Source organism: Ammospiza caudacuta, chromosome 9, assembly GCF_027887145.1.
Source record: "Ammospiza caudacuta isolate bAmmCau1 chromosome 9, bAmmCau1.pri, whole genome shotgun sequence".
Classification (NCBI taxonomy): domain Eukaryota; kingdom Metazoa; phylum Chordata; class Aves; order Passeriformes; family Passerellidae; genus Ammospiza; species Ammospiza caudacuta.
This window is the reverse complement of record NC_080601.1, coordinates 22,048,268-22,060,863: the sequence shown is the minus strand read 5'-3', so window position 1 is coordinate 22,060,863 and position 12,596 is coordinate 22,048,268. Positions and strand designations below refer to the sequence as shown.

General features: G+C 42.1%; 1 protein-coding gene across 1 annotated transcript; it reads right to left on the bottom strand.

The window, feature by feature from the left end:
• Window positions 1-1,449: 1,449 nt before the first annotated feature.
• On the bottom strand, window positions 1,450-10,396 carry LOC131561613 (lysosomal acid lipase/cholesteryl ester hydrolase-like). Its single transcript, XM_058810975.1, has 9 exons — window positions 10,253-10,396; window positions 8,291-8,405; window positions 7,844-8,042; window positions 6,959-7,068; window positions 5,981-6,117; window positions 4,920-5,060; window positions 4,162-4,233; window positions 2,791-2,859; window positions 1,450-1,683 (listed from the first exon to the last, which is right to left on the bottom strand). The coding sequence occupies exons 1-9, from the start codon at window positions 10,391-10,393 to the stop codon at window positions 1,450-1,452; spliced, it is 1,218 nt and encodes a 405-aa protein (XP_058666958.1). The 5' UTR covers window positions 10,394-10,396.
• Between the last annotated feature and the right edge of the window lie 2,200 nt (window positions 10,397-12,596).

Here is a 12,596-nt window from a genome sequence, read left to right as displayed (position 1 = left end):
TTTTCCCTCCCTTCCATGTACATTTTGTGCAGAGTCACACTGTCAGGTTCGTCCCACGCACCGTGTCTGAATGCTGGGTGGTGCTGCAGGAGTGTGAATGAGAGCAGAGCTGAAGGGCTTTGCTGCCAGATCCTCCACAGAGGCCCTCTCCTCCTCTTTGCCTGAGCTGGGATTGTGGCTCCTACTCCCCCTCCGTGCAGAGCTGAGCCCGTGTCTGTGTGGGGTGCAGTGTTTGCTGTGCCAGTGCTGGCTCTGCCCTGCTGCTTCATGGGGGTGGGCAGGTCTGCTGTGAGTTCCCTGGGCAGCCAGGACACTGGGATTTATAAATGAGAGGGTGTGGGCAAGAGAAGCCACTCTGTGTCTTGGACTGCAAACCACTCCTCCAGAAGCTGAGAACTCAGTTCCCAGTGGTACCACGGGTTGCTAGAGGAGGTGTGTTGTTTGCATGTGTTTGCATGAAGGTGGCCTTTGCATGTGTTTTCTGTATTACGAGAGACAAACATGTTTTGTTTATATTGCTCTCTATCTCCCGGATTATTATCAAATGGGTTTCACCTTCCACAAGTCTTGACTGAGGAATCTGGGCTTATGCTCCCACCCAGAAACACCCACAGTGCCTGAGCTCTCCTGGCTTGCCCTGCAATGATGAAGCCTTTGGTGTGATCTGTACCCCCTGGGATAGTCCCATAGGCAAGCACTGACATGGTGAGATGAGGACCTAGAAGAACTTAAACTTGTTTACTGATGGTGGCAGGAATATTTATTGAGATGGATGCGGTTGTCTTTTATGTACAGTTTGCTGCTGTTGCCCGGTTATGAGCATGAAGACAATTGTGCTCTTTGTAGTAAGAGGGGTAACAAACCATTAGTTAGTGTAAGGATAAGAGAATATCTGCATCTGTCCGACAGTCAGGTGCTTTTTCTCTGACATATATGTTGTGGTGTTGGATTTCTTGCATTTGGGCCAGTATAGCCAACTCCTGTCTGCTTAAATGCCAGGGTAGTTTTACAAGTGAAAACCTTTTGGGTCTTCCTTGCTGCTGTTGGTATTGTGAAGAGAGGAAAACAGGTGAAACACTATCAGGATGACAGATGACTCAACTTCAGCAAAGTTCAGTAAACAGAGAGATTATCTCCCATTTTGGGTTTTCAGGGGAAATCACGTTTGTCTCAAGTGAAATATGTAGTGCAGATCAAATCAGTCATATAAAAACAGAAATCTTCCAAAGTAAGGGATCCCTAAATTTTCTATGTAATGTATTTGTAATTTCAGTGGTCATTCACACAAACCCCAGCTTCTTCTGCAATCACCAAATTAGTGTAACACCAAAGGAAGTAGTGTAAAAATATTGCAAACCAATTGTCAGTAGTTTGTAAACCTCTATACCTGTACCAATAATCAACTGCTAAATAGAAATACCTGGGGTTTCTACTGCCTTCTGTGGCACTCTAAGCATATTTCTTCAGTAGTTCAATGATTTTCAGATACATTTTCTCAGTTGCATCAAGGCCCCAGAGGAAATCAAGATGTCCCCATGCAGGAAAATGCTCATGGTAAATGAGATTAGTGATCCGAGGAAGAAGCCTTGCTATGTCTTTTGGATCTGCAAATTTGTCCTGCCCACCACTCCAAACAGCAGTTGGCACCTTTATCTCCTCTATCTTGTACGCAGGAGGAGCAGTCTGTAAGAGAGGGAGGAGACCTGAGTGAGTGCTGGGTATCAAAGTTATGTTTAGAGAAAGGTTTCTGTGCAAGCACCTCTCTTGGTCTTTTGCTTCTGCACTGCCTACAGTAAAACCATGAGGATGAAGGTCTTACTGCTCATTGCCCTGACCCCATTCCCTGTCTTGCTTGTCATCACAGAAGAAGTTAAAGGAACACAGAAGATTAAAATGGAGATCCTTTGAGATCTGAACCAAAAGCCTTAGTGCAGGATGGTTATTTGTCAGTGTGGTAAGGGACCGTGCACAAGATGTTTTGAAACTTACCCTTATGAAAGGACAGTTCAGTTATCTTTCTTCTTGACTGCTTTTTTGGGCCATTTCCCAGCCTTCCACAGTATTGGGAATAAAACATTGCCCATTTCAAAATTTAAACTTCAGGTATGTGTGTATGCAAGATGTCTGAGAAGGAAGGTGTCCTTGGAATCTTTATCCACTTGCAAAATAATGTGCCACCCTTTGACTCACAAAGCAAACCTCAAAAAATAATCAGATGAGTTATAAGTGTTGCAAGAGGAGCAGAGCATTTTCAGGTGTTGACTACACAGTAAATAAAGCTCCTACAGACCAAATTTTGCCTGTTTCCATTTTTCCATACAGGATACTTTAGTTCTCCCCAGCAGTCTACATTGTGCCATACTGAACTATCCCTTAAGTTTAATTTTTACAGCAAGTAGCCTCTGAAAACCAAGGTATGCATTTCCACTTATTTTTTTTCATCCCCATTTTAGTGTTTAACTGAAACGTAGACTTTGAGGATTTCTGGGGAGGAGCTCTGTACTTATCCAGTCTAGGACCTGGATGTGACTCTTGGCCTTTTGGGAATGGCAGGTAAGCTGACGTGTTGTTGGACACATCCCTGCATCAGTAGGGGAGGCTGCAAAAATCTGTATATGCCATGTTTGTGAATCGACTCTGACAATTATGACTATTAGATTCAGGTGAAGCTTTGCCTAAGACCACCCTTCCCTTCGTTTTGTAGCATTCAAGGTGCTAGTATATGAATTTTTCTATTTTTAGTTTTTCCAGGACCCAAGGATGAGTTCTCAGAAAAATGAATTGCCTTACCTGGTTGTATTTCTTCATGTTTTCCTTACAGCCGTAGTCATAAGCTTGAAATTGGTCTGCATGTTTTATCTGTTAATATTGCAACAAGAACAGATAAAATGAAAATGTTAAGAGACAGAGTGCAGGAGTTGTTTTCTTGCATATGATTGAACTCAAGTCTGAGGCAGTAGACAGGATCCTAGGGATACTGAGGAGGGGTTGTGGGGTAAGTGGTTTCACCACCTTTCACCTTGCTAACATTTTCTCCTGATCTTCAACCACCACCCTCGTTATGTTTAAATATTAAAGCCTTGCTGCCCTATCTTAATTGGCTCTTTACTTAGGTAATGTAGCTCTTTGTGATGCAGGAGCATGTCAGGGCTCTCACTAGCCTGGGATACCTCCTCAAAATCCTCAACTTTTGTGTGCCTGCTTGGTCTGCTCTGGTCTGCTCACAGTAGTGGCAGTGATATCAGAGGTTGTGAACTGCATACAAGTATATTGGGAGCAGAGTGTGATCGCCTTAGCACTAAACTCTTGTCTTCTGTGATTTGTCTAAAAGGAATATCAAAACAATAAAGGGTTAACCTGTCTTACTAATAATGTGTGTGCATTTTTTTTTTTTAATCTAAACCTCTAAGTAACTGAGGTATGATAGAAATCTGCTAGCTCATCTCTGATTTCTGTCTCTGAGTGCTGGGTTTCTGTTCTGGATACCAGGAATTTTAGGCAGGGGATGTACAGCAGCACACATGTATTAAGGGCTGCTTTAAGTGGCACAGTGCACTTAAGGTTCATTTAAGTTCACAGCTCATAGAGTGATGTGTCTCTGAGCCAATGCCATCTTGCCCTGGTCTGATTTGGAGCCTAGGCAGAACAAGCTTGGGTCTGAAAGTGGCATGAAGTACCAGCAGAAGAGGCAGTTCCCCATTTTGCCATTGTGCCAGCAGAAGCATTTGTGCAGTAAACTGGCTTTTGGAGGTAGTCAAGGCTGCAATTAACCCTCTGGGAGACGAGCTTTAACCTAAATCCCTTTTTTGTCTGATTCATCCCTGACTGTAAAGTTCTCACTTATACCACCTGCCAAGTGCCTAGACTGTGCTTGTGTTCACTTCTGCAGCTTTCTGCATACATCTCCATAAATAAGGATGAAGGCTGGAAACCATTAGAGCCAAGAGAGGTGTGATGTGCCCTGGGGAAATCTCAGAGCCTGTTGCCAAAGGGGAAATTTGGGGCATGATCTGGTGAACCATGGGGAACAGGGCTCACTCTGTGACAGGTGAGAAGATGTGATGGGCATATTTCCAGATCTGTCAACTCTGGATTCCCCTGTTGGCTCCCAGTTGCATAGAAAGCCATCCTAAGAGTGTTTATGTGTCAGCACAGTTATACCTGCTGCCAGTGAATAACGTTCTGTACCGATGTTCCAGCCGGGTAGTGTCCCGAGTATGAATCTGTTCGACTCTGCAGACAAAGCAGAAGTGTTGTGAAGGCAGAGATCCAGTGCTGTGACAGAATAAAGCTGTGAAGGCTCTGAGAAACATACTGCTGCATCCCCCATTTTTATAGGATATTCTTCAGATATAAAAATGGAAGTTGAGGAAAGGTTCACAAATATGCTAGTTTACATAGGAATGAATACATGGGATTTTATATCTTTGGGATAATATTTTCAACATTCTCAACACAGAGAAAACATCATTTGAGAAGCATCTATGGCCTTTGTTTTCCCAGTTTGTATGATTTGTATAATGCTTTTAAATAGTGCTGTGCATAATCAGTAGAGAAAGATTCTCTACAGTTCTCTTTGGCATAATGAAGCTTTTAATAGGGACACTTGTTAAATAGTGAAAGGTGACTGGAGAACAGACATGTGAAAGGTCTGTAAGAACAAGAGGTAGCAGCCAGAGTAAAGGAATGCAATCTTTCTGCTGGGAGAAGTGTGGAGAAAAGTTTTGAGTTTTGGCTGGAAATATTTCAATGTGTACCAAACAAAAAGAAACCATTTCTTCTGTTCAGAGGAGTCAGATGTCTTGTTGTTTAGGAAAGAAAATATATGAATTGTGCAAAAGAGAAAAACATCTTTGTCCAGTTGCCCTTCAAAGCTTCTTCAGATTTACCTGTATGAAGCTTTTCTGGGAGGTGCTTACCGTGTTCATATTTTGTATCCTGCCCCCGACCAGGTAGCAGAAGATACTGCCACAAACTTTCCCCTGACATGCACAGAACCGTGTTACAGGTCCTTTCATCAGCTCATTGTATTGAAGAACTCCTTTGCAGCCAAGCAGTAACTGAGGGGAGGAAAAGTGCAAAACTTTTCTTAGCTGTTGCAAGATTATTTAAAGAAGAAAACTCCCTCTTCTTTAAGTTACTCTCCTTTAATAGCCTTGCCTCTTCACAAGGGGCAAGATTGCTGAAACTGCTTGCCATCCCACTATCCTTTACGGAGTGTTCTTCCCAAGGGCAGAGCACATGTTCCTCCTTCTCCTTGGCACGAATGCTGGAGGTCACATCCATCTGCTTTTAGTGCACTGATCTCAGTGAGAAAGGAAGCTGGCTACGCTGATGGCTGCAGAATATAGAAGTCCCTTTTTGCCCTAATACCTTTTCCTGGCAGGTGCAAACTGTACTGTGAGTACCACTCCTAAGTAAAGAGGGATCAGATAAATGAGAAGGGTGTAGAGCTGGATGCTCTGTAGTCGTATCATGAGTGCAGCTTGGACAGAAAGAGGATGTGCATCTGTGGTTTGATATAAAGCATAGCATGCATGATTTCCACATTCCCAGCGAATTCTATTAAGTTGACACCTTCTGCTGTTTAATTTATCACTTTAAAAGTAAATACTTTACAAGCATAAATGATCTGCATGTCTGATAAAATTAAGATGTGAAATATTTTACTTGTGGTTTTTATTAGTGCTTAAGGCTAGATTTAGTAGACTATATTAGATTTCTTTTGTTCTGGTATTTGAAAGTTTTCTTCAGAAATATTTGCCTTAAATAAATAATGGTGAAAGTATACCTGCTACCTTAAAGAAATTGCAAAAACCATACCATGTGAAACCTTGCAGCTCAGCTCCTTGGAAAGTCTGAAGTCTGATATGCTGAATTCAGTTCTAACTGAGCACCCCTTAAAGGTTCAAATTGAGTGAGTCCAGTAGAGACAAAGCAGAAAATTATGTCTTTCTCTTAAGAAGGAGAAATTCCTTACCCTGATCAGTGGCTGGGGAAGCAGTGCAATTGTTATCATAGGACTGGTAGAATGTGTGATGGTGGTCACTGGTGCCAAAGCAAAGAATGCTTTAATCTTCTGAGGCATATCAGGATAAGTAGAAAGTGCTATGAAGCCTACAAGCTCAGAAAAAGAAGTCAAGTTGATGAAGAGATGTCCACAGACCAAATAAATAAAAAAGCAGTAGGCAGCAAAGGAATGAGACTAGGTTAGCATCCCACTGACTGTTTTCTATTTCTGTGCTGCAGACCTAAAGAGAATGTTTGATTCTTGCTTAAAACCTTTATTTGGAAGATAAAGTTCATTCTAAGGATACAAGCTCATTAGAGCATGTCCTGATACTGCTTTTGTCAGAACTGATAACTTTGTGTCAAGGCCGGTTTTGGTTGAAAAGGTATATATTAATTAGATTTTTGAAATTCAAATTCTTTCTAAAGTTCCCTAAATTCAAAATAAAAAGTTTTTCAGCTTGTAGTCTCTAAAAGACTGTACATGCGTATGCTGCCATTCAGCAATACAAAAATTATCTGAAGATTGAGAATAAATTTTTTCCTTGTAATCGAGCACATACTTGCATGAAAGTGAATTCACACATAAAGGAAGAGTATAAGGAATTTAAATACATTCAGAAAAAGGTTGTTCCATCCTTTTTCTGAATGTATTTAAATTTATCCACTGATGGATTTGACTGGCTGACATAATTATCTGAAGACAAAGAAGGTGGTGATTTTGTCCGAACTACTAATTCTGTAAAAAGACTCTTAGAATGCACATATGGGAAGAAAGGAAAATAATTTTCTAATAATGCCACTTCCCTCAATTTTCTCCTCTCTTTCTGAGTTTGTTTTTCTAAAAGGATAATGGTACACTGTGACATAAGAATCTGCTTACAGACCTTATCTATAAATCATAAACACTAACACCGACTGTTTGGTATCCAGGCAGTTCTAACATTACCTGCAGCTGACCCTTCAGAGTGACCAATATAGTAAACATCCTTCTGTCCAGTTTTATTCAGGATGAAGTTCAACTCTGCTGGAATATCATATTTACCTATCTCATCGAAGCTGTGGGGAGAAACACAAAAAGCTGGCAGACAATGTGACTGTCACAGTGTGAGTTCCTGACTGTCAGTTTTGTTCATGGCAGCGAGCAGGAGCCATTGCAGGAGGAGGCTGCGCACGGTGTCTGCACCCTTGCCTGAGCTGGGGAATGGGCAGAGGGTGCAGCTGTGCAGCCTGGCTGCCTGGTGCCCTGGGCTCTGTGTGCATCAGGTGCCACTTTCACCTGACAGCTGCAGCCCCTGGGGAACTGAATTTAATCAGGGCTTTCACCTGCATGGGTTACAAGAAATATTTTTCTCTCAGATAGCATCAGTTGTGGTAGATCAGATTTCTAGGCTGAGCTGAGCAGTCTCCTGTCCTTTCTGCCCTTGGAACATGGTGTCTGGTGGGAGACTTCAAGGTGACAGATGCCTCCCCGTTTTGGAAGCCATTTCCCACAGAAACCAGCAAAGATGACCTGAGTACTTCCTGCTTTGCTTGTGTGTGCTGATTCCAGAAGAGCCAATCCAGCTCATGCAGCCAATTCCTTCTTAAAACCTCCTTGATATGCCCAGGAGTGGCTGCATCTCTGGAAAAGAGTTTGTCTAGTCTCCTGAAATGTTGCATGTCCCACTTGAAGTCAGATTATATGAAAACATGTCATGTTTTCATATAATTTAGAAGGGATTTTTTTTTCATCTAGCCAGAAGGGGAAGGTTGTGCATTCTAATGGCAACTGCCTAGTCTTGCTAGTTCCCTGACAGTTGCTTTATTCAGAAATTCTTTCTCCAAAGAGTACCTGAACTGCCAGAACTCTTTCTGGCAGGGCTTAAGGGTCTTATGTTTTAAAGACCAGGTGTCTCCTCGGCTGTTTCCCAACCAGACATCATAGCCAGCATCTGCAAGGATGAAGCCCAAGCTGTTGTTGGGCAGGTTGGCAATCCAGTGAATAGAATCTGATAAAAAACCATGATGTAGCAAGACTGCAGGCTTCTTCCCTACAACAGAAGAGATTTTCTTAAGCTGTAATAGTAATAGGTAATGTGTACTTAAATGTGGGGTGCAGAATTTGGTTTTGCAAGAGGGTTTTAACCAATATACAGAATTCAGACCCCATTCTAGGCTGACTGACTAGGTACCCTTGCTGAGATGGAAAGGTGTGGAACTTTGCATTTGCAAAGGGGAAGGATGGGGAATCCATGTGAGAGTTGGCTCTCATACTGCCCTTATATCCTATATGTCATACCTGTATTGGGGCTGTTCCTTCCAGAAGGAATTCTGACAACACCAAGAATGTATCCATCCTCCGTTGGAACTTCGTATTCCTCACTGGGGAACCCGTGATATCTGATAATTTCACTCTGTGGGAAGCCAAAGGAGAGTTTGTTATCCTGCATTTACAGTGAAGATATTGGTGTAAGAACTGTTTGGAGGCTGCTTCTGCCCAGGAATGTGAAGCTAGTCAAGAACATGCCAGGGAGATAAATGTGATAGCACATTGCTAGCCTTTCTCTACTGCTCTGTGTGGTACTGGTAGGGGAGGGACAGGGATTCCTGCAGGAAAGCAAACCCCAGGTCTCTCTTTTTAGTGGATGATCCTATAGCTGCTATGGGAGGCTGGAGGATGCAAACAGCAGCTAGAGGAGTTGGGATGGGTTTCTGTGAAGTGGTTTGTGTATTCTACTTAATGCCTAATATCACTCAAATGGTAGTAATTGCTGTAGCTGTGGCACTCAAGCACTACACAGATTTATAAGAGTAGCAGAATGCAGTAAAGTCTTCATCAGACCTGCTTACATGGTAGTTGTCTGGAATTTGGTTCCCTGTTATGGGGCAAAGTGAGTAACTAACCTTTTGGGAGATAGTTTATCCTGTTTTGCAAGGGTGACCCAGGTCTGTATTATGATATTCTGCCTTGGAATGTGGTCAAACCACTCAAATAATGTCCTATTTTGCAAGCTATCAGTGGAAGGCTGAGAAGGAACATCATGTATTCCTGTTGGTGTTGAATTATTCTAAAACAGGTCTGACACATCAACCCCAAATTAGCATCCTGATAATGAAACAAAGATCTGGCAAGGATAACCTGCTAAGCCAACCTGCAGGCATAAGGTTGGTAGTCAATCACTTTATAATTTCACTGCCCAGTCCACTTTCATAGGGTTAAGTTCTCCTAATACACCCCTTCTTGGAGTGTGTATGAAGATTTCTCCTTTGGTTGGGATGCCCCTCAAAGTTACTCCTAGAGGCTGAGCAAAAGAGATTTTGCCCACAGTTGTTGGCATGGGTGAGGGTGAGTTATATCAATCTCTACTTTAATAATTGTTTATTTTTGCTAGCTTTAATACAATTGCTTTTATACGATTGCTTTGATATAATGCACTGTCCTATATTATCTTATACCAGTAGTTTTAGCTACTCTTCTGTATAGTAAAAAATTCTGATTAGGTTATTTTTGTCTAATCATTAATTATAATAAATCATTTTTAATATAAATATATCTGGTTTGCCATGGTTAGTCCTGCAGGACAAAGTTGTAGAATGGTCACACCTCTATAATTCCTTAGGCTTCAGCAGTCAGAGTCAGAGGCTGAGACTGGATTCAGCTGCACCCAAGCTCCTCTTTGAGGAGTTTAGAAATCAAGAGGGTTCCTTCAGCACCTCAGGACTCAACAGAAGGGCTTCTCTAATAAACTTTGTCTGCAGCTCTCACTCTCCCCACAACAAGGTTGTACCTTTCCAGACAGAAAGCATGCAGCAGTATCTCTATCTGATCCACAGGGAATCCTTTCTTGCTGAAGTGAGGTTAAGCAAGCCACGGAGGGTGGATCTCCTATTTCAGACTCACAGCACCACCTACTACACTGCTGCCACAGTGAGGAAATCTTTGGTGATTCAGAGCAAGAGGTTTTGTTTTGAGAATCTGTTGTTTGAAGAAGGGGTACAAGCACCCTTAGCACTGTACTAGGCAAAGAGGTTGTTACAGAAGGGCAGGCCTTGAGACTAGAAGCCAGCCTTTGTTTCCGCTGCAAAGGAATTCTTCTCTCTAGTTCAGACTGTTTGGATAGGAGCACCAACATTTCCTCTAGGTCTGTGGTGCTGGAGGGACCCCTTTGAAGGGAACTTTAGCCTCCTGATAGGCACTGTTAGTCAGTGGTAGTGGGAGAGAAGCTTTAGGAAAAAAGGAAAGAAAGGTGACCCAACTTACAACATTCATGAAGCATTCCGGGTTGCGGCGCTTGCAGCGGCTTGTGTCAACACCTGCACTGGAGGCTGCTGAGAATCCTGCTGAGAATCCTGCTGGAAAGGCAATTCCCTGGGTGCAGAGCAGCACAAGGAGGCACCACATCTTGGGGCTGTGTGGAAGAGCACGTGGTTTTGGTTCATTAGGAAGAGAGCGGTGTAGAATTCCACAGAAGGACCCAAGAGCAGAGTCTCCTGAAGGTTGCCCAAGGTCTGTTCCCCAGGGGCTGACAGAATAAGTACCTGTGTAAAGGAAGGATTGTCTACAGCTTTTCCTGTTTAATATGGATTACAAATGAGTAAAAGGCTCCAGGATGAGAAGGAACCAACCTGGGGTCTTGTGTTTATACGACATTGATGCTAGTTTGTGATGAGTACCTTCCTTTCTCTCTACATATAGTCTTTTCTATTGTAAATCTGTCTTTCTTGGAGAAAAGGCTGAATCTTCCTGGATTTTAGGCATTGTCTGGTAGTCACAATAAGCCTTGTCTGAGCAGAAATTGTAGTGCTCTCTGTGTAGTTACTGCCCTGCTTTTTGGTTGTAGCCACCTTTGTAATTAGCATGGATGGAACAGGTCATAAACCCAGAGTGTTTTATCTGAACCACCATGGGAAAGATCATTAAGGTTTTGGAGTTTGGAAAGGACAGGTAAAATTTCTTTTATTTGTTTCCTCTGAATTTCTTTAGGATGGAGGGAGTGAGTGGGTTGTCAATTATCTTCATTTTTCATTAAATCTGTCGTATCCCTTGAGTGACTACAACATTTGGATTAAGCCAGAATTGGAATATTATAGATAGATGGATAGATATAATATGAAAGTTATATATCATTATATATTATTAAAATATATAGATATAGTGTAATATTATATTTTTAATATTGAAATCCAAACTCATTGTGGTCTATCCACTTTGTAGGAGAACACTCCAATTCTTCTGTCAATACAACAGAAATCCTCCTACCTGTGTGCTCTGGAAGCACAGTTTCAGAGTAAATATTCCACTGCTTTCTGCTATTTTATTTAGTTCAAACAAAAGTAAAAAACACATTTCTCTTTTTCTGCATGTGGAGCGTTGTTTGGAAAAAACTGAGAAGTTCAGCATGTCACAGTTTGTATTAAAGATGAATCTATGCGGTAGATAAATTATTACCTTTTTTATGATGTGCAAATTTCTCTGTACTGTACTGAAGATGAAAGCTTTGTAAATCAGACATAACGCACCAATCAACTCCAAGGCTTGGCACACAGCTGTCTCATTAATTTCAATGGCCAAGTCATAGGGGCTTTGAACAATAATCTAGTCTTTTTATGCAACGAAACAATGCCAAAGAATGGCATTTACCGTGGCAAACTGGAAATAACTGAAATATTTTAAAAAGAAAAAAAAAAGGTAGAGGAAGATGCCTGAAAGATACATTCATGCCATTTCTGGAAGGTTTTGGTATTAATGAAAACAAACCTTAAACCTAGAAATTCATCAGTGTACTCTTGGGAGAGTCCTATGGCTTTCATATACAGTAAAAATGGGACAGAAAGACACCAGGCTAGCAGGTGTCAGAATCTCTGGGTTAACTTACAGGGAAAACTCAAATTCTTTTGCAGCTATAAGATTTATTTAATCTATGTACATGCTTTCAATGCTGAGATTTCCATGCATCCACAGTGACATCCTTAGGGGGGAAAAAACAAGAAGAAAATGAAACCATCAGTTACCCTTTTTCCCACTTGCATGGGCCAAAGGCTTTTTCCTCTCCCCCTCTGGCACACCGGCCCTTTGGTGCACAGCAGTCAGCAAGGATGGCAGGCTGGCTGCTCTGAGAAGCAGCTGCACAGAGCCAGGACAGCACACCTGCATGGAGACAGGCAAGGGAGAAAGAGAGCATGGATGCATAGGAACAAACTCACCTCTGGTTTGGCTCCTGTGCTTGCCCCTCCTGCTGCAGTTCCTGGTCAATCTCCTGCTGATTCACTGCCAGAAGCTTGTGCCAATGCAAGGAGCAGCAGCAGAGTTCTGTGTGAGATCTGCATGCATGGGAGAGCATGTTTAGGTGCTGTTTGCTTGGCAGTATTTAAGGAGTGGAGTTTTTCTATGATAAATAGCACCGTTGCATGAATTCTGAAAGACCAAATTGCACCATGGATCTGGTGAGGTAAAGAGGCATCTAACCTGTTATTAGAATACTTATGAGGAACTTGGTTATTCTTGTTCCCTGAGGCTGTGGCAGATCTTTATCTGTACTGCTACCTGTCTTACTAAGTGCTGTAACTACTATATTTTGGGATAAAAAGGAGGAAGGATCCAGCTT

Excerpts from the sequence above, each read along its gene's own strand:
- LOC131561613 (XM_058810975.1), bottom strand. The coding sequence starts at position 10,393 with ATGTGGTGCCTCCTTGTGCTGCTCTGCACCCAGGGAATTGCCTTTCCA. Across the intron at positions 6,118-6,958 it reads CTCTGAAGGGTCAGCTGCAG|GCTTCATAGCACTTTCTACT; the intron begins GTAATGTTAGAA and ends CTGAGCTTGTAG. Across the intron at positions 1,684-2,790 it reads ACATGAAGAAATACAACCAG|ACTGCTCCTCCTGCGTACAA; the intron begins GTAAGGCAATTC and ends CCTCTCTTACAG.